Raw genomic sequence first — 25,744 nt, forward strand, 5'->3', positions numbered from 1 at the left:
AAAAAACACTTGGTAGGCACCAGGAAAAATGTTGTTAGGCACCATAGCGCCCACAGGCACCACACCGGGGACCCCTGCACTATGTTCTCTTCTGCACCCTTTCTCTTCTAGCCATGGACAGATCCGTTTACATGAAGTTCCCCGATTCAGTCTGTGTCCCTCTGTTGTTTTTTGCTCATCCGCATGAGGTTTCCCCCACCTAGCAGGGTGATAATAATACAAAGGGAATTTGATTCCCCTCTCCTCCACGTGAGCTGAGCGGCGGACTCTGATCTGGTGAACCGGGTTGGTTTCCCCACTCCTCCACATGAAGCCAGCTGGGTGACCTGGGGCTAGTCACAGCTCTCTTAGAGCTCTCTAAGCCCCGCCTACCTCACCGGGCGTCTGTTGAGGGAAAGGGAAGGTGATTGCAAGCTGGTTTGATTCTTCCTTAAGTGGCGGAGCAAGTCGGCATATAAAAACCAACTCTTCATCCCTATTAGGATGCCATCTTTTAATAAGCTTTTAGATAATTCTGGTTAATTTAGGTTTAACGTTATTATTGTCGTACACAGGTTTTAGGATTAGATGTATTTGATGGGATAAATGCATGGTTGTTAGCTTGACCCTCATCGGGAAAAGGCAGGATAGAAATTAAATAAATACATACATCAATCTCTGGTATCTCCCAGTTGTATCCCTGGAAAGCAGACCCGGAGAGAGATCCTTCACTGCGTAAAGTTGAAAAGCATGCTGCTAGGCAGAACCCCAAAATGCGGAGGTGCCGTGGGTATCTGACCCTGTCAATTTGAAGGAGGAAGCACTTCACAGGTTTGTGTCCTCGCTGTAAACAGCTTATTTACCAACCCATACGCTGAAGAGGTTTTAAAAGTGCAGAATCTCATTAGCTATGATATTGGCGCTGCGAAATTTTGCCTGCGGGCATGAAGGATACGGAAGCCGTTGACAAAGTCTTAGCAGCTCTGCCTGGTTGATGGAGGGGGGGGGCTTTATTCTCCGTTTCCCTCTCAACATATGTTTACGGTCTCATACTTGCCATATTACACGTTTACTTTGATTTTAACCACGTGTTAATCTTCTGGAGCTGATTTTGTTATCAAAATAGGTTTCGATGATGATTAGGTTCAGACCAGAACCAACAGGTTAAAATCAAGAGTTTCCGTCTAGACATTAGGAAGAATTTTCTAACACAGCGGTTCCTCGGTGGAACAGGCTGGTGCTCTCCTTCCCTGGAGGTTTTTAAGACCACCTTCTTCTGGGCACTGGGTGTGTGTGTGGGAGGTAGTTGTGAGTTTCCTGTATTGTGCAGGGGGTTGGACTAGATGACCCTGGTGGTTCCTTCCAACTCTTATGATTCTATGAGGCTAGATGGCCATCTGTCAGTCATTCTATGACCTTAAGCAGATCATGAGAGGGAGGGCACCTTGGCCATCTTCTGGGAATGGGTAGGGGTCACTGGGGGTGTGTGGGGGGAGATCATTTGGAATTTCCTACATTGTGCAGGGGGTCGGACTAGATGACCCCGGTGGTCCCTTCCAACTCTGATTCTATAATGTGCAGAATCGAGTTCACTGATAGTCCTAACCCAGAGACCTGAAATCTTAAACAAGCGTTTCCCATCCTGTGCTCCCCCACAAAGCCTGAAAAAACAGGTCCCGGGTTTGTGATTTGTGCATGCTGTTTTCTGAAGAGGGTCACCAACCATTCCAAGAAACTTTGGGCTTGTGGGTTACCATACCCAAAAGGTTGGAAAGCACTGTCCTAAACCAGTCAGATCCAATACGGTTGCTTCCAGCTTTCCTCTGGTTGATCTATCCCACCTGCTGGAGACCACCACAGGCCTCCCACCCCTTCCACTATAGCACCCACACACACCTTCAAGGGACAAGGAGGATCTGGGTTCCATCCCAGGGCAAATGCACACATTGATCAATGAACGTGGGGGAGGGTTAAGAGAAAGGCTCGATATGCTACAAATGGGTCAACAGGTTATGGCATGGAAAATGCCCTCCACATAGGCTGCAATCCTCCAGGTGGTGGCTGGAGGTCTCCTACCATTACAGCTGATCTCCAGCTGATAGACATCAGTTGCCCTGGAGAAAATGGCTGTTTTGGCAATTGGACTCTACGCCACTGAAGTCCCTCCCCTCTCCAAACCCTGCCCTCTTCAGGCGCCCCCCCCCCCAAATCTCCAGGCATTTCCCAATCCTGCCGCAAACCCTCAATGAAACAGCTTCTGTTTCCCAGCAGATCTCTCAGGGCAGTCTTTGATTTTAAGGAGCAGCTTATTTCCGGATTACAAGCAGAGGTCTCCTCGCTCAGATGCATTTGCATTCTCTCCATCAGGTTCTTTGCAGTATCAGCCTGGCTTATAGTATTCTCCAGGTCTGTCTGCTGCTTTCCGGGCTATAACAATGCTTCCCCCCCGCCCTTCCAAAGAGGGCAGGAATCCCAGTGCAACCCGACACCCAAATACTGGTAGAGGGAAAGCAACCAATGAAGCCCCTCCCCTGCTAGGGGACACAGAGGAGTGATAAATCCAACTAGCAGCTTCATTTTTTCAAGCCTTGCTCCTCTGGTGGGTCACCAACTGCCCCAAACTGTGACATCTGGCAACTGCCAGGCCCTTTGCAAATCCATGCTCGGTGCAAGGCATTCAGTCTATTAAAAAATGTCCACTTCTTCTGCTATTTTATTGTTTAAATGTCTTATAACAGTGTTGGGGCTCCCTCGACAGCATGATTTGTTTGGAAAAGTCCCAAAATACAGAATTTACCCACAACATATTCAAAGTGGTGAAGGAACTGGCGAGCGCCAGGCGTTTTTCCCCGTACGGTAGCTACAACTCTTTATAAAAACACAGATTGTAGTTGCTGCCATCGACTGGTTTTCACCGTTGTAAGAGCGCATTTTATTTTTTACAAACAGATCCCTTTGCAACGCAAGAAAGATCAAAGCACCAAGAAAATCATTTTAGGTCCTTTTTCCAAGATTGCACAGTTGTCATTGTTGTTTTTTTAAAAAAAGTTACATACATCGGTCACAAACTTCGAGCTCCGTGGGGTTCTGGTGTGGGGGGTAAGCGATCGGCAGCCTGCAGAGTCAATTCCGCCCCAAAGAGGGCTTCCCTATTGGCTCCAGCCTAGCCCTTAATCCTATGAAGTCTGCCCTCCTCCATTATTCCCACCTGATTTCTCCCCACACCGGCCAAGATCCTAGGCAAAGGGCTCTTGGGCAGGTTTCCAAAAACACACACGTAGCGGCAGCAGGAAGAGAAGTCGGAATTTTCTGCTGATACACCTCAGCTGCCAATTCCCATGTGTGGAAGCCAAGCCACAAACAAATTGTTTTAGGTAGCCGAGGCCAAAGCCTCCACTGTTCGCTCTGGAAAAGAAGGGGTTAGTGAGGCCTTTGCCTGCTGTGAGCCGCTGGAAAGATCCCACTATTTAAAAAAAAACAACCAAGTCATGGGTGTTCAAGCAGATGTTCGAGCAGAGAGCCTCAGCGGCTGACTTTTGGTGTTCCCGCACTGCCTTTGTGTACACGTGAAGGAATCCGGCATCTCTTACCTTTCTTAAGTGCTGACATTCTCGCCAGATTTTAAGCTGGCTGAATACTGTGTGTGCTTCAATGCCACCATCTCCCTCTTTTTGCAAGGGGTCATTTGGAATTAGGGGTGAGAGGGGGAGAGAGATCAAAGCCACTTCAAGGAAACTTGGCTGCACTGAAGTCCTGTCAACACTGGTAGGACTTCAAAAGTCACTGCTCTCTATAACCTGTCTCAGTGAGTGCGCCGGGGCTTAGCACATGACCCGTCTCTAGGCAAGGGCAAAAATCTTCACGCTGTAGCAGAAAGCGTTCTTTGGAATATCGGCAAGAACACTTGCGCTCAGATCTGAAAGGTTTTTTTTAATAATATTTTTATTTAAATAAAAAAACTTTACTTAAGAAAGGTTAGAACTAACCGAAAGTGTCTGTTAAAAAGAAAAGCCAAGTAAACGCTGCAGAGAAAGAGGAGACCCATTAATCCACTTAATTTTGTTTACTCGGGACGCAATTTCTACAAGCTGCCTACTTAACAGCAGGCTTGCGTGCTGAAAAGCATTCTCAAGTAGAAATAAAACTTTTTTAAAAAAAAAATTAAAAGAAAAAGAAAAGAAAAGCATTCTGGGACACAGTCCGCAACGTGCTTTCAATTCGCATGGGATACCAGCCGGGTCTCTTGGGGTCCCGGCCAGCTCTACAGGAACCAAGAACGCTTTCTCACACGCGCAAAGTACCACATGGCTATGCGCTGCAGCGCAAGCTCAGGGGGGAAGGGCGCACCATCATCCGACCAAGGAGGGAGGGACTTCCCCCAGAAACTTGGCAGTTTGCCAGAACGCGCCTTCAAAACCGCTTTACTCCAAACGGGATACGGCCATCCTGTGAGTTTAACCCGCTCGGTTTCATTTAAAAAAAAAACCAGAAAAGAATGTGGCAGAGGGAGGGAGAGGAGTTTAAGAGTATTATAAAAGGCCCCGGTGCCCGGTAAGTGAGTCGAGGCAAGTAAACACTTCCCGGCGGGCGGAAGAGCACCGAAAACAATGGGAGGTTTGCAACTTCCAGCCCAAAAGCCTTGACATGTAACACTTGGCCAAGGAACGGCACTTCCTCTTGCAAAAAGGAAACGCCGCCGCTTAAATAAGAGGCTCTCCTTTAGATACAGAATTCATGTACATATATACACATAAGTACAAAACCCCACGCACGCTCACGCACACAAACACACGGAGATGGGAAGGCCGACTGCTTCAGTAGCCACGTAGCTCGGGGATATCTCGGTAGAGGCCCAGCGTCTCCGGATTGGAGAAGATGCCCCGCTGCTCGACTTCTTTGCCGGCGATGATCTGCTTGACGGCCACTTCGACTTTCTTCCCGTTTATTGTATACTGTGAATACAAGAACAAAGCCGCGGTAACCTGCAGGCCGACACCTAGGGGTTGCCAACCTCCAGGTCCTAGTTGGAGGATCTCCCACTATTACAACTGATCTCCAGCCGATAGCGATCAGTTCACCTGGAGAAAATGGCTGTTGGCCATTGGACTCTATGGCATTTAAGTCCCTCCCCAAACCCCTCCCTCCCTCAGACTTTGACCACAAAAACCTCCCGCCGGTAGCAAAGAGGGACCTGGCAACCCTGCCAACACCCGATCAGCCGCTTCCACTCAAAATCCATTAACCCAGGGGAGGAAAAAAGCTTGCATTTGCTGCATTCTACCTTCACATTCGTAACAGACTAAAGTGCCACTTTAACTGTATGATTTATGGTAGCTGTTGTTTGGGGGTACACTGCTCCTGTCGCTGGAGGTTCCACTGAGTCTCTACAGCTGACAGTGGACAGACCGACCCTCCTGACAGAGACTTGTGTCTGTTGCCACCTCTGGCAACAACGAGCCCCACATATTACGCATCCAGGGCTTGAAGCTGCAAACCCCCTCCCCCCGCAAGAGAAACAATCTACCTTCCAGGCAGGTTTTGCTGGGTGAGCCCCAAATTCTTGCACTAAGCGCACGTTACTGTGGCAGGAGCCTGTAGGCCCTTCAGAAACAACATTTCTCTAGCCTTAAACCCCTTCCCTGGTCCAGGTGCGTAGGAAATGCCGGTGTTCACTCATATGAGCACCCGGGAAACCCTTTTGGCCTCGAATCTCGCTGGTTCTACTGCAAACCAACACGGCTACCCACCTGAAACTGCCTTTTTAGCAGAAGCGAAACATCGTCATTTTTTCTTCTATTCCAGGTAAAGGTTTAGTTTAAGGGGGCAAAGAGGAGGAGAAGGAGAAGAAGTGTTGCTTTTTATATGCTGACTTCCTCTACCACTTAAGGGAGAATCAAACCGGCTTACAATCACCTTCCCTTCCCCTCCCCACAACAGACACCCCGAGAGGTAGGTGCGTGTGAGAGAGCTCTAAGAGAACTGCGACTAGCCCAAGGTCACCCAGCTGGCTTCACATGAACACACATGAAGCTGCCTTCTACTGAATCAGACCCTTGGTCCATCAAAGTCAGTATCATCTACTCAGACCGGCAGCAGCTATCCGGTGTCTCAGGCAGAGGTCTTTCACATCACCTACTTGCCTAGTCCCTTTAACTGGAGATGCCGGGGATTGAACCTGGGACCTTCTGCATGCCAAGCAGAGGCTCTACCATTGAGCCACGGGAATGGGGAAACCAACCCGGTTCAGCAGCTTAGAGTCCGCTGCTCTTAAGCACGACCCCCTGCTGGCTCTCACAAAGGCAAGCACACAGCGTAGATCACTTTGGTCGGCGCACCTATGCCTCCAGCTTAATTAAAATTCAGCTCTACCGTCTGAGTGTGTGAACTAATTAATGATCCAAATGAGGGTTCCTGAAGCTACCAGCTGTCGTGTACAAGCTCAAAACCATTCTTCGGTGTGTTCTCCTCACGGAGATGCCCGGAGGAAAAAATATCTCCTGCAGCATCAAGCAGCTGACAGTCCAACCACCTCCCGGGCCTTCTCCAGGCCCATCAACCCAAGGGAGGGAAGGGAGCAACCGGCTGGAATCAGAAGTCGGTTCACGCTTCTGTTAAGGGAAGTCTTAAAACTGCCTTGAACGAAACGGTCATGAGCGCTCTCCTTCCGAAACCTTCCCTGGATCCAAGCAATATTAAGAATAAGGCGAAGAGCTGGTTTTTATACCCCACTTTTCTCTACCTTAGAAGAAGAAAAAGAGCTGGTTTTTATGTGCCGACTTCCTCTACCACTTAAGGCAGAATCAAACTGGCTTACAATCACCTTCCCTTCCCTACAACAGACACCCTCTGAGGTAGGGTGGGGCTGAGAGAGCTCTAAGAGAGCTGTGACTAGCCCAAGGTCACCCAACTAGCTTCATGTGGAGGAGTGAGGAAACAAATCCAGTTCACCAGATTAGCCTCCACCACTCATGTGGAGGAGCTGGGAATCAAACCCAGTACTCCAGATCAGAGTCCACTGCTCCAAGCGACCGCTCTTAACCACTACACCATGCTGGCTCTTTAAGGCATCTCAAAGTGGCTTACAATTGCCTTCCCTTCTTCTCCCCACAACAGACACCTTGGGAGGTAGGTGGGGCTGAGAGAGTTCGGAGAAAAACCGTGACTGGCTCAGGGTAGCCCAGCAGGCTTCATGTGAAGGAGCAGGGAATCAACCCCGGCTCTCCAGATTAGAGTTTGCCATTCTTAACCAGTACACCACTCTGTATCTCCACTCAATTTCCCCAACAAAAAAATAATGACCCTAGGGAACTGCTGTTTAGCAACAGTGCTAAGAGTTCTGGTAGATATACCTAACATAGGTTCTTGTAGGTTATCAGGACTGTGTGACCGTGGTCTTGGTATTTTCTTTCCTGACGTTTCGCCAGCAGCTGTGGCAGGCATCTTCAGAGGAGTCACACTGAAGGACAGTGTCTCACAGACACTGTGAGACACTGTCCTTCACGAGACACTGTCCTTCAGTGTTACTCCTCTGAAGATGCCTGCCACAGCTGCTGGCAAAACGTCAGGAAAGAAAATACCAAGACCACGGTTACACAGCCCGGATAACCTACAAGAACCAATGAACTCTGACCGTGAAAGCCTTCGACAATATACCTAATATACCTCACAGAACTACAGTTCCCAAGATTCTCTGGGGCAAGACGGCTCAAGTCATGGTATAGACATGCCCTCAAGATACAACATGAAGTAGTGAAAGTCTCTTATACAGAATTTTTCAAACCGGGATTTTTCTCTTCATGGGTAGAAAGCACAAGCAATTCCTTTCATCCCAGTTAAAATTTACCAGGACTGTAAACTGGCCAGTTTAATTCATGCCATCGTATTCCCTACTACTATGTATGGGTGTGAAAGTTGGCCATTGAAGAAAGCTGATAGGAAGAAGATAGATTCCTTTGAAATGTGGTGTTGAAGGAGAGTGTTACGGATTCCGTGGACTGCCAAAAAACAAATCAGTGGGTTCTAGATCAAATCAAGCCTGAACTGACCCTAGAAGCTAAAATGACTAAACTGAGGCTATCGTATTTTGGTCACGCCATGAGACGACAAGAGTCACTGGAAAAGACAGTCATGCTAGGAAAAGTTGAGGGCAGCAGGAAAAGAGGAAGACCCAACAAGAGATGGATTGACTCAATGAAGGAAGCCACAGCCTTCAATTTGCAAGATCTGAGCAAGGCTGTCAAAGATAAGACATTTTGGAGGACTTTCACTCACAGCGTCGCCATGAGTCGGAAGAGACTTGATGGCACAACACACACACACACACACACACACACACAAACCGGCCAGAATTTCTTCAAGATCCTTCCCCAAATGTGCTGAGAACGTTTAAAGGAGGCAACTCCCTTCTGAAAGAATTTCTCCCCCCTGGTTTTCAAGAACAGAGCCCTCGGATGAAGACAGCTTTTTTTTGAACACCAAAAAAGCCAAAATTAATCATCCCATTTATATTTAATTGAAAACTCCCAAGAATACTTGATACATCAACAGAAAACACGTATATTTATAAACCAGAGAGAAATGTTTTGTTAGGAAATGGGGAAGGGGTTTAAAAAGAAAAAGACTTCTTCCAGAAGAAAGGCAGAAACACACACACAAGTTGCTAAGCAACCCAGCCAAACTATTTATAAAACTCCAATCCACTTTTTCAAAACGGCGAGGCTAAAATTTCCAGGCGTGTGTGGGCTTTGAAGAGAGATGACAACTTGCTCCCTAATTACTATTCCAAGGTGACAAGGGTGGGGGGGAGAGAAAGAGAGAGAAAGGAGAAAGAAATAAGAAATTGGCGCCTTGACATACCGGAATGCCTTCAGTTTCCAGAATAAGACTAGGGACGTGCCTGGCAGAGAGCGCCAGGCGAATGGCTTCCTTTATCCGTTGCACAAGATCCAGGCTGAACACCTGGTTGGAGGCCATTTTCAGGAACAGGATGACTCTCTCTTCCCCGTCCTTGCTGTACTGAGGGATGCACAGGCTGTCTGAGACCTCTTCAAAAGCTTCCACTGAGGAAACAAAACATTGGCTTAGGTTTCCCGGTCCTACTAAGTATGCATCGACAGGGACAGGACGATGCCCTTCCAGTGCAAAGAAGGGGTGACCGTGTTTCTGGGCCAAACCCAACCTTGGGAATAGGGTTGCCAACCTCCGGGGGAGCCTGGAATTCTCCTGGGATTACAACTGATCTCCAGACTACAGAGAGAAAGCAGCTGCTTTGGAGGGTGGGTTCTACGGCACTATACCCTGCTGAGGTCCCCTCCCCAGGCTCGACCCCCAAAACCTCCAAGTATTTCCCAACCAGGAGTTGGCAACTCTACTTAGAAATGACCATTCAGCCTCCCTGGAGGGCCCTCATGATTTTTAACCAGCTTGTCAGATCAGAATTTCACTTGTAAGAAACATAAAATTGTTTCGAGGAGGAGAAGGAGAAGAGTTGGTTTTTATATGCCAACTTTTATATGCCGTCCCCTCCCCACAACAGACACATTGTGAAGTAGGTGGGACTGAGAAAGTGTGACTAGCCCAAGGTCACCCAGCTGGCTTCACGTGGAGGACTGGGGAATCAAACCCAGTTCTCCAGATCAGAGTCCACCACTCCAAACCACTACTCCATGCTAATCCGGCTTACTGGGCCCCCGATTTTACGCCACTGTCACTCAGCCCTCCCTTTCTTGCTGCAGATTCTCCACTGCTTTGCTGGCAACGTCTTTGTGTGCACACAAGAGTTATGGCAGCAGAGAGCAGTCAAGAGAATCTATGAACAGAGAGCAGTCAAGAGAATCTATGAACAGTCAAGGGAATCTATGAACAATGCTCCTCTCAAGACAACCAGGCCCTTGTGCGTGTCTCTCTCACCAAAGCCAGGGGATTGTTCACGCCAGGTGGCTCAACACAATCCTTGTGCCATAGGCCTCATTACACAAATGCCACGCTTGCAGAAGGCGAGCCCTTTTCTTTTTTTGAAAAAAATTGCCACTCCTCCCTTTTTGAATGAGGGTTCATAAATACGTCTTCCGGCTGTACGGAGACCCTTTTGGAAACCATGGACCAAAAGGCCAGATATGAGGCGAGTCCTTCAAACTCAAGGCTGCATCTTCTCCCATCTCTGCCATTTGGAGACTTGGGCTTCTTTCCCGGCCAAAGGCAAGCGTTGTCTGATGGAATTTTGCAAACAACCTTGCTTAGGGGGGGGCCCTGCCCAACCCCCCCCCTCCATTGACCAACACTACTCTGAGCAGCGGCAGGAGAAAAATAAGTAACTCTCTCCATGCCGGTGCCTGCAGCATCAAGTCCCTTCTGGTAAAAAGAAATAAAATCAGATGTGATATAGGGTAGAGCTCTAGGAATTGCTGGAAACTCTATGGTAGAAACCATAGGGCTTCCAGCAATTCCTAAAGCTACCTTATGCCATTTCTGGTTTTTTACTAAAGTGACGTAATGCCGCAGCCAGCGTTCCAGCCCCCCCACATCCCCGCCTACAGCCCTCCCACTGGTTGCCAGGCAACCTCAACTTTGCTAGAATTAAGTTCGGTGCAGCCCTTCGTAAGCCCCCAGCCCCCCTTTCTGTCTCATCTACCTCACAGGGTTGTTGTGCAGACAAAAAAAAAAAGGGAGAACCTTGTATTCTCAAGCCCTCAACTCCTTCAAGACACCAACCTGACACATAAAAGCCAGACAGAAACGAGAGTACGTGCTCAGGACAGAGCATAAAGCTTTCATACCTATGTTGTAGATCTCAGAACTCCCAAACCTCACCCCGCTCGGATTCAACGTGCCGTCGCTGAAAACAACCCGAAGAGCAGAGAGGGAGAAAAAAATCATTAAAATATAATCAAGGTTTGATGAAAAGCAGCAAACAGATGTAATTTATCTTGGTTCTCAATAAGCCACCTTGGTTAAATATGCAAGAAAGAAAAGCAATCCCTCAGATGGGGCCCAAGTTACAATGGATTTTTTTGTACTCCTTCAAGATTCCATTCTGTTAGAAAGTATTATACATATTTAAACAAAAGGGGGGGGGATCATAGCATTGCTGCAGGCATAAATGGGTTGATTTGGGTATGGTTTGCAAACCAGATCACAGGAACAGCAATTCAGTGGAAAGACTAAGGGTTGGGTCCTGGTTCCTCTAATGCTATGCTTTCCTCTGGCCCAAGGAGCTTTCCACTCATGCAAGGAAGCTTTCAAAGACTTGACAGACCAGCAGTCTGATTCGGTATAAGGCAGCTTTATGTGTTCAAGCCCAGTACCAGCACAAGAAACCATGGAATATAATTTTGGGATTGTTCAGCATCCTTGGAGACCCAAGCAGCATATGCTCATGCCCAATCCCAGAACGACATTTCCAGGGTTTCTCGCACTGGTTTTGGAGTACCCATTCCAATCAAATGTGAACACATGAAGCTGCCTTCTACTGAATCAGACCCTTGGTCCATCAAAGCCAATACTGTCTACTCAGACCAGCAGCGGCTCTCCAGGGCCTCAGGCTGAGATCTTTTGCATCACTTACTTGCTTAGTCCCTTTAACTGGAGATTCCGGGGATTGAATCTGGGACCTTCTGCATGCCAAGCAGATGCTTTACCACTGAGCCACGGCCCCTCTCCAAGGCTCTCAGGCAGGGGTCTTTCACATCTTCTACTTGTCTAGTCCCTTTAAGTGGAGATGCCGGGGATTGAACCTGGGACCTTCTTCATGCCAAGCAGAGGCTCTGCCAACTGAGCCACAACCCCTTCCCTGAAGAAGACCCCCGCCCCAGGATAATTGTCCTATTTTCATTTTCCCAACAACCTAGCGAGGTAGGCTAGGCCCAGAACAGGAGTGTCCCAAGGTCAGCCAGCAAACTTCATGACTGTAAAGGCCTATGGCCATGCGCAATAAACTGACTGACTGAGGAGGGATTTGAACCCGCACCTCCCCAGCCCAGAAGTCAATGAAACTGGCCCCAAGAGGGATGCTCTTAAAGTACTCGCACACATAGGCCATGCGCGTTTTAATACTTGCCACGTGCTTGGAGCAAAACGGTCTCCTGCCTTCCAGAGAGAGTACCTCGCATAAGGGTCGCGCCAAAGTGACGGCTTACCTGCGCCCAAGCATGACGATGCCTCCCGTCTTGGGGTTGATTTTGCAATAGTCGCCGTGGGACCAAATGCCTGTGTCCCCCCACCCCAAAAGAGAAGAGACGCAAGAGGTCAGCCAGTTCATTTACCAGTGATCCAAGCCTGGCTCACGCATGTACTCTTGGACAGTTACGAATTCTCCCTCTACTGAAAGCACCTGAAGCAATTTTACAAAGCACATGAAACACGGCAGGTTGCAGTTTAAGACGATGCAGGAATTAGCAGTGCAGTCAAACTCCATAGGGGCAGCCGTGTTACAGCCATGTGTATACAAAAAAAACCCAGATGCCTGGCGCCTTAAAGACTGACATTCTTACGATGCCATAAGCTTTCACAGACTGAAGTGTACTAGCCCATGGAAACTTTATGCTACAATAAACCTGCTAGTCTTTACTGTACTAGGAGTCTCCTTTTGATTATGGCTGTCAAGTGAGCAAAGAGTCTCTTTTAATCGTCTGCGTTTGAACCCATCCAAACCTAGAAGCAGGTGCTTGTCCGACACGTCAAGTTAAAAAACGCAAGAAAAGCCTACAGATTATACGAGCCGCATTTCATTTTTGCAAAGAAAGGCTGCCTTGGGTATCTTTGCCTTCGTTCCCCTGGCAGCAATACCCCAGAAACAAACCAAGTTTAAAGGCAATGGATGTCTCTGCTCCTGATCTGCAGACTTGTCAATGAAAGAAGAGTTGGTTTTATATGCCAACTTCCTCTACCATTTAAGGAAGAATCAAACTGGCTTACAATCACCTTCCCTTCCCCTCCTCACAACCGACACCTTGTGAGGCAGGTGGGGCTGAGAGAGCTCTAAGCGATGTCACCCAGCTGGCTTCATGGGGCGGAGCAGGGAATCGAACCCGGTACTCCAGATTAGAGTCCACCGCTCCAAACCACCACTCTTAACCACTACACCACACTGGCGGAGGCTAATCTGGTCGACTGGATTAGTTTCCCCACTCCTACACATGAAGCCAACTGGGTGACTGTGGGCTAGTCACAGCTCCGACAGAGCTCTCTCAGCCCCACCTACCTCACAGGGTGTCTGTTGTGGGGAGGGGAAGGGAAGGTGATTGTAAGCCGGTTGGATTCTCCCTTAAGTGGCAGAGAAAGTTGGCATTTAAAAACCAACTCCTCTTCTTCTTCTTCAAGTTAGCTCCCGACATTAGGCAGTGCTTCAGCTGAGAAGGAACACCAAAAACGGGAGGGGGGGGGACCCCACAGCCTCTGACAGCTTCACTCCTGACGGGAAGGGCGGGAGATGGCTGTCGACCTCCCTTCAGGCAAGCAGGAATTGCCAGACAGCTAATGTTGTCCAGCTTGTAGTTTCACAAGCCAAGATTAGCTCAGAGCAAGGCATGTTCAAATCAGTCTGGTAGGCTCTCAGTGCACGATGAGCAAATGCCCCCCTCAACAAAAAACCCTCCAAACCAAAGGAACACACACCCCGGCCACCCACGTACCTGGGAATTTTGAAAAATACGCCTTCCTGTATTTGGTACCGTTCTCGTCATTCCAGAAATGCGTTGGCTGGCAGGGAATGGGCTTGGTGCACACCAGCTCACCGCTTTCCCCCCAAACTGGTTTCCCTGGTTGAAGATAGAATAATTTATTGCTATAACTTATAAATCTGCCTTTTATGAACACATGAAGCTGCCTTATACTGAATCAGACCTAGTCATGCTGCATACCTATTCTCTCTAGTATCAGAGGAGCATGCCTATCATATTAGGTGATGTGGAACACAGGCAGGATGGTGCTACTGCAGTCGTCTTATTTGTGGCTTCCTAGAGGCACCTGGTTGGCCACTGTGTGAACAGACTGCTGGACCTGATGGGCCTGGATCTGATCCAGCAGGGCCTTTCTTATGTTCTTATGTCCATCAAAGTCAGCATTGTCTACTCTGACCGGCAGTGGTTCTCCAGGCTCTCAGGCAGAGGTCCTTCTCATCACCTCCTTGCCTAGTCCCTTTAACAGGAGATGCTGGGGACTGAACCTGGGACCTTCTGCATGCCAAGCAGATGCTCTGCCACTGAGCCACGGCCCCTCCCCCTTGCTGATGATCGAAGTCGATTTACGCACTGCGAGTTAATACAGCACTTTGAGACATCCAATAACCCGTGAACTTGAACTAGGATTACGGAAATCTGAATAAGCACAGCATAGTAGTCATGATACAGTTTCCGATGGGCAGCCATGCTGGTCTGCACCAGAAGGTCAAGATTCGGGTCCAGCTGTACCTTTTAAGACCAACAAGGTTTGCTCCCTGAAGCTGGGCAGTGATGAAGCTGCTTTTGGAGGGTGCTGGACCCCTCACCCCAGAGTGAAGTGTTTGGAAGAGGGGAACATGGCAGTCTTCTGGAACGTGTCCAGAGGAGGGCAACAAAGATGGTGAGGGGTCTGGAGACCAAGTCCTATGAGGAAAGGTTGAAGGAGCTGGCTATGTTTAGCCTGAAGAGGAGAAGGCTGAGAGGGGATATGATCACCATCTTCAAGTACTTGAAGGGCTGTCATATAGAGGAGGGTGCCGAGTTGTTTTCTGTTGCCCCAGAAGGTCGGACCGGAACCAACAGGTTGAAATTAAATCAAAAGAGTTTCCGTCTAGACATTAGGAAGAATTTTCTAACAGTTAGAGCGGTTCCTCAGTGGAACAGGCTTCTTCAGGAGGTGGTGAGCTCTCCTTCCCTGGAGGTTTGTAAGCAGAGGCTAGATGGCCATCTGTCAGCAATGCTGATTCTATAACCTTAGGCAGTTCATGAGAGAGAGGGCATATTGGCCATCTTCTAGGCATGGAGTAGGGATCACAGGGGGTGTGGGGGGAGGTAGTTGTGACTTTCCTGCATTGTGCAGGGGGTTGGACTAGATGACCCTGGTGATCCCTTCCAACTTTATGATTCCTTTTCACCTCCTCCCAGACATTTCAGCAGATGACCACCCCTAGCTGACATGGCCAGAGACTAGGTTAGGCATGGGTTAATTTGTTGCAATAGGGTGGGGGTAGATAAATATGGAAGGAAGCAGGGAAGGCAAATTACAAACTTTCTTTTAATCAGAACCGGGGAAATGCCAAAAGTTTACGTGGGAATTGCAAAAGGGAGAGGCTCGACTTGGAAAAAAAGAGAGGGTCCCCAGTTCATCCTGAAGCCATGAGGTTCTCTGTCTTTTCTCATCATGGTCTCACGTCAGACGAGAATTCCGGCCAAGCTGGTGGGGTTTTTGTTCCGTTTTGTTGCCAGGTCGCAGCTGACTCATGGCAACACTGTAGGGTTTGCAAGGCAAGAGACGAACAGAGGCAGTTTGCCATTGCCTGCCTCTGCGTCACGACCCTGGAGGTCTCCCATCCAAATACTAGCCAGGACCGACCCCACTTAGCTGCCAAGATCTGGCTAGCCTAAACTGTCCAGGTCAGGGCCAAGATTGTATACAGGAATGGTTACCTTCGTCATCCCACGCTTCTACAGCCATTGCAAGATTCCGTGCCTGGATTTCCCCTTTGTAAACTGGAATGGTCACGTTCTGGCCCATGAAGCATGAAACTATATCGGTACCCCCTGCAACAAGAGAGAAACCCCGTTTAGTGCCATTTCAAATTCCAAAAATGGCTTGCCAGTAATTCAGCATTGCTTAGGATCCTTCTGAGAGACATCCAATAGTCTAGAATGAAACACGAATAATCACAGACTCCCATTTCCTGCTCCAAAATTTGATCTGAGGGAAAGAGAAGGTCTGAAGGACTGAGATGCTGCTCTGGTGTCCACAAAGAGTTTCTTTGTTCCACCTGGGACTAGATTAAGAACATAAAAAGCCCTGCTGGATCAAACCAAGGCTCATCAAGTCCAGCAGTCTGTTCTAATTCAGTGTTCATGGTACCCACAGTCACCATGGTGAACACATGAACACATGAAGCTGCCTTACACTGAATCAGACCCTTGGTCCATCAAAGTCAGTATTGACTGTTCACACAGTGGCCAACCAGGTGCCTCTAGGAAGCCCACAAACGAGACAACGGCAGCAGCATTTATCCTGCCTGTGTTCCAAAACACCTACTATAATAGGCATGCTCCTCTGATCCTGGAGAGAATAGGTATGCATCATGACTAGCATCCATTTTGACTATAAACCATGGATAGCCCTATCCTCCATGAACAACTTGGAAGGCTTGAAGAGGGGAGCGGACATGTTCATGGAGGAGACAGCTATCCATGGCTACTAGCCAAAATGGATACTAGTCATGATGCATACCTATTTTCTCCAGGATCAGAGGAGCATGCCGAATATATTGGGTTCGTTGGAACGCAGGCAGGATGGTGCTGCTGCAGTCGTCTTGTTTGTGGCTTCCTAGAGGCACCTGGTTGGCCACTGTGTGAACAGACTGCTGGACTTGATGGGCCTTGGTCTGATCCAGCACATTCTTATGCTCTTAAGTACAGTCCTTGGCACTTCCAATTTTCAAAGAGACAGAGCATTTCAGACAGCAGGGCTGAGAAAGATGGGTACGAGGGGACCGGTGATCCCAGCTCAATACAAGACAGCGGGGGGGGTTGAGGGGACCGGTGATCCCAGCTCAATACAAGACAGCGGGGGGGTCAAAGAGGCGCAACTAGGTTGTGGCTTGGCAACCGCAGCATCCTCATCCCTCCGCTGGTACCCCCCCCCCAGACTGCCTGAGCCAAGGCTCGGACTGTGCAATCACCTACCCGAAATGGATCCCAGCAGGACGCTGCTTTTAATGCACTCGTAGACGTACTCGTAACTCTGCGGCTTGAGAGGCGAGCCGGTCGACAGGATGGTGTGGAGCGTCTGGAGGTTATGAGTTTCACCTTGCAGGGAAAAGGGGGAACACAAAGGCATGAACCGGTATTATAACGCTACTATATTTTTACTTTCCATTCGGCACTTAATCTAGAGGCTTCAAGCACTCTTTTCACTTCCCATTAAATCTGAGGAGGCAGACATTTCCTCTATGAAAAGGAACTTTCTCCCCCCTTTTGCAAATTTAGCTGCCAGGATTGCTTTATCGACAGGGAGAATGGCAGAGGAAAGGGGAAACTGTAACCCTTTCCCCTCCCCTGCTTCTGTCTCTCTGGAAAAAGCCACCTCTAAGCTGTTCTGAGGAGCCCTGTGGCTCAGAGGGGTAAGCTGCAGTACTGCAGTCAAAAGTTCTGCTCACGACCTGAGTTCGATCCTGACAGAAGTCGGTTTCAGGTAGCCGGCTCGAGGTTGACTCAGCCTTCCGTCCTTCCGAGGTTGGTAAAATGAGTACCCAGCTTGCTGGGGGTAAAGGAAAGATGACTGGGGAAGGCACTGGCAAACCACCCTGTAAACGAAGTCTGCCTAGTAAACGTCGGGATGTGACGTCACCCCATGGGTCAAGAGTGACCCGGTGCTTGCACAGGGGACTACCTTTATACCACATCTACGTAATGGATAGGGTTGCCAACCTTCAGGTACTAGCTGGAGATCTCCCACTATTACAACTGATCTCCAAGTGATAAGAGATCAGTTCCACTGGAGAAAATGGTCACTTTGGCAATTGGTCTCTACGGCATTGAAGTCCCTCCCCTCTCCAAACCCTGCCCTCATAAGAACCAGGGGAAGCACCTCCATCCATGGAATATATTCATTGGACCCAGCTCTCCTGCACAAACTAAAATGAACAGAGGAGAGACGGTGAGATAGACCGTGGATCCCAGAACCAGAGGGAGTCCAGGGACGCTCAACACTTACAGGGCTTCAGGTTCTTCTCTTCTAGAACAGCCAGCCATTTGGCCCCTGTGCCAAGGATGGTGATTCTGCAACCAAATGGAACAAAGGAGAGAAAGAAGAAGAGTTGGTTTTTAATACTTCTATTTTCTCTACCTTTAAGGAGCCTCAAACTGGCTTACAAGCGCCTTCCCTTCCTCTCCCCGCAACAGACACCTTGTGAGGTAGATGGGGCTGAGAGAGTTCAGAGAGAACTGTGACTGGCCCAAGGTCTCCCAGCTGACTACATATGTAGAAGAAGAGATGGCTTTTATATGCCGACTTTCGCTGCCACTTAAGGAAGGCTCAAACCAGCTTACAACCACCTTCCCCTCCCCTCAACAGACACCCTGTGAGGCAGGTGGAGCTGAGAGAGCTCTAAAAGAGCTGTGACTAGCCCAAGGTCACCCAGCTGGCTTCAGGTGTGGGAGCGGGGAAACAAATCCAGTTCACCAGATAAGCCTCCGCCGCTCAGGTGGAGTGGGGAATCAAACTGGTTCTCCAGATTTAGAGTCCACCACTCCAAACCACCACTCTTAACCACTACACCACGCTGGTAGGAGCGGGGAATTAAACACGGTTCTCCAGATTAAGAGTCTGCCGCTCTTAACCACTACACTACGCTGGTGCCATTTCAATACAAACCCTTCCCTGTCCTCTCCCCCACGCCTACAACCAAGAATGGTCTTTTACCTCCAGAAGGAAGGATGCTGTGACATTCAGAATGTATTTCGAAATAGAGGGCGCAGGGCAAAGAGTAGCTGAGCCATTCTCATGACAAATCTGTGAGGGAAGGCAACCCGATTTTGGCACCCCAGATGGCGCGGGCTCAAGGCAAGGTGAGATTTGACCCCAGGGTTGTGTCTCCAGTTATGCCAGCTCTGCAGTAAACCACCCACATCCTCAGGCGTTGCTAAAACCTCACACGGGTGGCAGGAATGCTTCTCCCACCTAACACCCTGCCGACTGTTTGCTTAAGCAGGGTGGAAGGGGCAACGGGTTTTTTTGAAATCACTTGCAGTATCTGGTTCTTTTGGAGTGGGGTGAAGGGAAAACGGGACAGGCGGATGTTCCCACGCAGCCATTTAGGGGACAGCCAAATTCCCCTTCCTTTCTCTCGCTGGAAACCATTCATCTGAATTCAAGGCTAACCCTTCCTCCGCTGGAGTGTGCTCTGTGTAAACAGCAGTTAAGTGATTAGGATGTGTTCCCGGCACAATGGGGAAAAGCGGCTTTGTTTGCTGAGGGTAGCAGATGCAGCCGTTGTCTCTGAGCACGTGGCAAGTATTAAAACGCGCATGGCTTACGTGTGTGAGTACTTTAAGAGCATCCCTCTTGGGGCCAGTTTCATAGACTGCTGGGCTGGGGAGGTGTGGGTTCAAATCCCTCCTCAGTCAGTCAGTTTACTGCGCATAGGCCTTTACAGTCAAGACCCTGGAGAGCCGCTGCCAGTCTGAGTAGATGATACTGACTGATGGACTAACAGTCTGATTCAGTATAAGGCAGCTTCATGTGTCCCTCCCAAGTACACTTCCCAAGTGATATCATGTGGGCAACACGCTACAGTGAGAACAGCTTCTACCATAGAGTCTTTGCCCAAATTGCATGTGGAGGCTGCAGGTGCCTTCAAAATCATCCCCAGGGCACTGAGGATTCCAGCCCAACGTTCTTCTAGCAGTGTTTTGTAACTGCAGTACCTCAATTCCATCTACCCCTGCTACTCAAAACCAGTTACCCAAAGTGTAAATTCAGGCGAGGACGATTCCGGGGCTCACGCTTCCGTAGCATCTCGATCAGCCCCTTGAGCTCGTAAAGCGTTAGGACACCAGAGAACATTAACAGGGGGCTGCGTCAGGACAACCTATCGTCGCCCTGGCTTCCGCAAGGCACATTTACCTACCCTAGCCGGTCCACCAGATCCCAGAGGACGTTGGGGGACGGCACAAGTGGCGACCCGTCATACAGAACCACGGAAGCGCCAACAGCCAGAGCAGACACCAGCCAATTCCACATCATCCAACCGGTCTAGATGGGAAGAAAAAGATAGCACAAGGTATTAGCTTGTTTTCCTTCTGCTAACAGGCCAACTCCAGCCTCACCTAACAACAGACCTGCGAAGCAATTTCCCCACTTCCTCTTAAGGACAGCACAAAGATTTATCAAGTGCTGTCACATGACCACAACCGGTAGGGTTGGGTTTTTTTACCCTGGGCACGGGCAAGCCCCAAATAGCTTTCAAAGTGCAGAAAGATGGTTCAGGACCAACTCGTAGTTGAAAAATGGAATGTATCTTTTCTAGCAGGGAGGGGCAACTGAATCATTCAATAATTAATAATAATTTGATACTATCTAGTCATAGTCCGCTCACGGCAGCACTTCATGGGGTTTTCAAGGCAAGAGACAAGCCAAGGTGGTTTGACATTGCCTGCCTCTGTGTAGCAACCCCTGGACTTCCTTGGTGGTCTCCCATCCAAGAACTAACCTATGCCAACCCCTGCTTAGCTTCCGAGATCTGATGAGATCTAGCCTGGGCTATTCAGACTGCTGAATCATACAATAGGGGGTTTTATTTCAAAGATGAACACACATGAACATATGAAGCTGCCTTATACTGAATCAGACCCTTGGGTCCATCCAAGTCAGTATTGTCTACTCAGACCGGCAGCGGCTCTCCAGGGTCTCAGGAAGAGGTCTTAAACATTACCTACTTGCCTAGTCCCTTGAACTGGAGATGCCGGGGATTGAACCTGGGACCTTCTACATGCCAAGCAGAGGCTCTACCACTGAGCCCCTCTCCAAGGCTCTCCAGGATCTCAGGCAGGAGTCTTTCACATCACCTACTTGCCTACTCCCGTTAACTGGAGATGCCGGGGACTGAAACTGAACCTGGGACCTTCTGCATGCCAAGTGGATGCTCTACCACTGAGCTACGGCCCCTCCCCATGGCTCTCCAGGGTCTCAGGCAGAGGTCTTTCACATCACCTACTTGCCTGATCCCTTTAACTGGAGAGGCCGGGGATTGAACCTGGGACCGTCTGCATGCCAAACAGAGGCTCCACCACTAAGCTACGGCCCTTCCCCATGGGGATAATCGAGACAGATTTCCATCCATCCCACCAATAAATAAAACCAGCTGCAAAGTCACAGAAACTAAGGGCGGTACTGGATCAGCACCCTGATTTGTTTAAGCAACACCAATGGATTTTTCCAACCGAAACCACACTTGCCGTTGTGTAGTACATGATGATGTCACTGCTCGTCATGTTGCCGTGAAGAAGGTGCTCCTTCAGGTGCTGGATTAAGGTACCCTAGGAGGGAAAAACACAACAAAAACTAATATGGAAGAGGGTGAGGAAGGTATACACATTTGTTGCCAAGGTATTTCTGGCTTCAATTTTACAGAGCCCCCCAAAAATACATGGTGATGTCTGACCATGGAACCCTTATCATGTTTAGAATGACCCTTTGTTTTCAGAAGTGCCCGAAGAGATAAGATCGGCCATGAGGGGTACAAGTCCACTAGACAGGCACGCTGCCAAGCCCCTGGTTGGCCACTGTGTGAACAGACTGCTGGACTTGGTGGGCCTGGGTCTGATCCAGCAGGGCCTTTCTGATATTCTTTTATTCATATTTTTTTAATTTTCAAATTTATAACCCGCCCTCATCCCTAGCAAGCCAGGCTCAGGGCGGATAACAATAATTAAAACATAAATGCATCCAGTATATAAATCCCATGCATCCTTGAAACCATAATCATTAAAACCCCACTCAGATGGCCGTAACTAAACCTAGGTGCCACAGCAACAAATAGCATCTCAGCCCCCCAGATTTCAAGATGGGAACGGGATGGGGAGGCCAGTAAAGATGGATCTTCTTGCAGCTGTCCTCGGTTATAGGCCTGGCGGAATAGCTCCATTTTACAGGCCCTGCGGAACTCCTTAAGGTCCCTGATGTTACCAGAAAGACTATTCCACCAGGCTGGGGCCAAAAAAGCCCTGGCCCTTGTTGAGGACAGCCACACATTTTTCGGGCCAGGGATTACGGTTTGCAGATCAGAAAGCTCTCTGGGGGGCATACCAGGAGAAGCGACAGCCGGAGCCCCAATACTAAAGAAATACCCCATGCTTTCCAACCCATTATCAGCTTTATACCAGCGTTAACTGTCATGGCTTTCCCCCATGGAATTATGGGGGAAGAATTTGGAAACTTCTCTGTTTTAAGATGCCTAGGACTCCTGCAGAATCATTCCCCAGGTTCTCCCAGGAGAGAGAATGACCGTTAAAAGACAGTTTAAGACGGCGGCGCGGATGCAGCCCCCAAAATTCAGTTGGGGGGGGGGCCCACACCGCTCCAAGCGCAATTCAAAAGACTTCACTCCGGAGACGGCGGCGGCGGATTGTATCCGAGCTCTGCATTTGTTTTTCCTAATATGTATCGCCTCTGATGGAAGTACTGAGGGATTTGTTGCAAATCCAAATAAATGCAGGAAGAAAAACCTATACAGATAAGAGGGTTGGCTTTTTTTTTTTTAAATGCTAATTTTGCACACTGGGGAGAATTTTTTTTTAATATACTGTGCTCCTGTTTTTAGCCACACTGCAAAGTGACTCTGCTATCTGGGGCTCTTTAGTGTCCCGGTGCTGCCATCTAGTGGACGATCTTTTCCCCCTAACTTTGGCCACAATCCTAACCAAGCACATTTACTCCAGAGCATCGGCCATGGAGTCCGGCGGTGCTAACTCAGCTTAAGTGTGTTTTTAGTCCAAGATGTTGATCTTGGTACAACTTGCCCTACTTTACTTACACCTGACCTCTGTGCAAGGATCTGGAAGGGGGCATCTGGAAGGGGGCATCAAGCACTGTGAAGGACAAAAAAGACCCCCAAATGAAATAAAACAAAGATTCAAGGGAGGAACAGGATATGACCCCCCCCTAAAAAAACTACTTGCATCATTTAGACACTTATTTTTTCACTGCCCAAACATTTCAGTAGTCCAGGTTGAAGAGACGGGGCTCGAGAAGAAGATTAAATGGACATAAATACGACCTCAGAAACAAAAAACCTAGCTAGCAAAAATCCTGGGCAGAAGAAGAAGAGTTCGTTTTTATATACAGACTTTCTCTACCACCTAAGGGAGAATCAAACCAGCTTACAATCACCTTCCCTTCCCCACAACAGACACACTGTGAGGTAGGTGGGGCTGAGAGAGCTGTGACTTGCTCAAGGTCACCCAGCTGGCTTCATGTGTAGGAGTGGGAAAGCAAATCCAGTTCACCAGATTAGCCTCTGCCGCTCATGAGGAGTGGGGAATCTCCAGCACTCCAAACCACTGCTCTTAACCAAGCTGGCATCCTAATTCCGTGGTCATCCCATAAGAGAAGAGTTGGTTTTTATATGCCGACTTTCTCTACCACTTAAGGGAGACTCAACCCGACTTACAATCACCTTCCCTTCCCCTCAACAGACACCCTGTGAGGTAGGTGGGGCTGAGAGCGCTCCAAGAGAGCTGTGACTAGCCCAAGGTCACCCAGCTGGCTTCGTGTGTAGGAGTGGGGAAACAAATCCAGTTCACCAGATTAGCCTCCGCTGCTCATGTGGAGGAGTGGGGAATCAAACCTGGTTCTCCAGATCAGACTCCACCGTTCTTAACCACCACACCACACATGAGCACATAAAGCTGCCTTATATTGAAACAGACCCTTGGTCCATCAAAGTCAGTATTGTCTACTCAGACCGGCAGCGGCTCTCCAGGTAGAGAGGTCTTTCACATCACCTACTTGCCTAGTCCCTTTAACTGGAGATGCCAGGAATTGAACCTGGGACCTTCTGCATGCCAAGATGCTCTACCACTGAGGGGAGTCTGTTGCTCAGAGATCCTGATGTCTTTAATTATATTTAAGAGCAACTGGGGAGGGTACTGGTCACTGCTTGGGAACAAGGAAGGTTAACACATGAACACATGATGCTGCCTTATACTGAATCAGACCCTCGGTCCATCAAAGTCAGTATTGTCTGCTCAAACCAGCATCTGCTCTCCAGGGTCTCAGGCACATCACCTACTTGCCTAGTCCCTTGAACTGGAGATTGAACCTGGAACCTTCTGCATGCCAAGCAGATGCTCTACCACTGAACAACACCCCTCCCGTAGACTTTGAAGAGACGTCTTCAAACACCTCCATATTTGGGCAGGTGAGCAGAATGCAAAGGGTGGAACAGGAAATTGTTCAGAGACTGGCATGTGTCAATCAAGGCCTGAAACAGGGGGGCTCCTTTCTTTGCACCCTATACAATCTGAGCGTAACATACATTTCTCCACCTTCCTGCATCCTACTCTCTAGTGCCAGAGACTGGCCCACACACACAAAAAAATTTTAATCCATGCAACAGTTTCAGCACCGCAACAATTTATACATCTGCAAAACACCCGGGAAACCCTTGGCTTGCACACAAACACCCCCCCCAAAATGACTTTAAAAAAAAACAACACTGGGTGTTGGTGGCAAAAACCCAAATAACGTTTCCAGTGGGGTTAGCACATGCACAGACATTGCGTTAAAAAAACAAACCCAAGTTCAGGCAGCGCACCATGTTCCCATAGCAACCCGATATGGCACCTCGCATTGTGTCGGCAGGTGGAACAAGTAGGAGGAGGAGGAGAAATAAGCGATAGGAATGATACAGAGCTGGAACCTGAAGTGAAGGCTGAACTGGGGAGAGGGAACAAGAGAAGCCCTGCTGGACAGGGCCGTCTTAACAGCATTATAGGCCCCCGGGTACAGCAGTGCACTGGGGCCGCTACCAACAACCACACATAGGAATAAAAATGGTCGATAAAATTAAAGCTATATTTATTGGTGCTTCCCTAATGAACAAGTCCTTTCTTACATTATGCTTCAGTATTTATTCTTAATCCAAACCCAAATTAACATTAACATTGTTCATTATCTTTAGTAAAACACTTGCTAAATATGCATTTTCCAATAACCAGTATTTATAGTTTAGTATAGTATTCATTTATTCATTGACAGCAAGTCCCAACATACATAGATTAGCATGGGGCCCCTATGCTCGTGGGGCCCCCGGGCAACTGCCCAGCGTGCCCATGCGTTAAGATGGCCCTGCTGCTGGATCAGACCAAGGCCCATCAAGTCCAGCAGTCTGTTCACACAGGGGCCAACCAGGTACCTCTACGAAGCCCACAAACAAGACGAATGCAGCAGCACCATCCTGCCTGCGTTCCAACGAACCCAATATATTCGGCATGCTCATCAGATACTGTAGAGAATAGGTATGCACCATGACTATTAATTTTGACTAGTAGCCATGGATAGCCCTCTTCTCCATGAACATGTCAACACTACTCTTAAAGCCTTCCAAATTGGAAGCCACCACCACATCCTGGGGCAGGGAGTTCCACAATTTAACTATGCAGGGGCCGGAGGAAGGGATGCCATTTCTCCACCCCAAGAGTCTTTGCAGGTCCCCCCCTTCCAACCCTTATTTGTAACTTGCCGTTGTTCTTGCATCAGCTTTCCACCAACCAATTCCCAAGCCCCACTGGAGTCTCATAAAGGTAGTTCTGGGCTGTCAAATTATTCGGTGTAAGGGGGCAACTCAGACTTGCTTAGCATCCATAAAAAGACTAGCACGGCCGCATTTGCACTATTACCCAAAGCAGAGAATACAAGACAGTGTAACGTCAGGTGTGAGAGACACAGAACGGGCGGACTCCAGTTCAAATGTCTTCTGGCGAGCCTGAGATGAGCCCTCCTCTGGTAGCATCTCACCTGCAATATAGCTCACACTAGTCTCCCTTACAGGGCTGTTGTAAGAATGGCCGCCATCAGGTGTGTGAGT

At 48.8% G+C, this 25,744-nt stretch overlaps 1 protein-coding gene across 1 annotated transcript in view; it reads right to left on the reverse strand.

Moving 5' to 3' along the window:
• Positions 1–4,777: 4,777 nt before the first annotated feature.
• Positions 4,778–25,744, reverse strand: part of AACS (acetoacetyl-CoA synthetase) — a 43,302-nt gene continuing 22,335 nt past the window's right edge. The window contains exons 9-18 of the mRNA XM_056859399.1: positions 21,114–21,194; positions 19,787–19,911; positions 17,872–17,936; positions 16,842–16,964; positions 15,582–15,695; positions 13,608–13,733; positions 12,114–12,183; positions 10,755–10,813; positions 8,836–9,038; positions 4,778–4,931 (exon numbers count right to left, since the gene is read on the reverse strand). Of these exons, the coding sequence (XP_056715377.1) occupies positions 4,794–4,931; positions 8,836–9,038; positions 10,755–10,813; positions 12,114–12,183; positions 13,608–13,733; positions 15,582–15,695; positions 16,842–16,964; positions 17,872–17,936; positions 19,787–19,911; positions 21,114–21,194 (1,104 nt within the window). The 3' untranslated portion in view covers positions 4,778–4,793. The remainder of the gene's footprint in view (positions 4,932–8,835; positions 9,039–10,754; positions 10,814–12,113; positions 12,184–13,607; positions 13,734–15,581; positions 15,696–16,841; positions 16,965–17,871; positions 17,937–19,786; positions 19,912–21,113; positions 21,195–25,744) is intronic.

This window comes from Euleptes europaea, chromosome 13 (genome assembly GCF_029931775.1).
Source record: "Euleptes europaea isolate rEulEur1 chromosome 13, rEulEur1.hap1, whole genome shotgun sequence".
Taxonomy (NCBI): Eukaryota; Metazoa; Chordata; class Lepidosauria; order Squamata; family Sphaerodactylidae; genus Euleptes; species Euleptes europaea.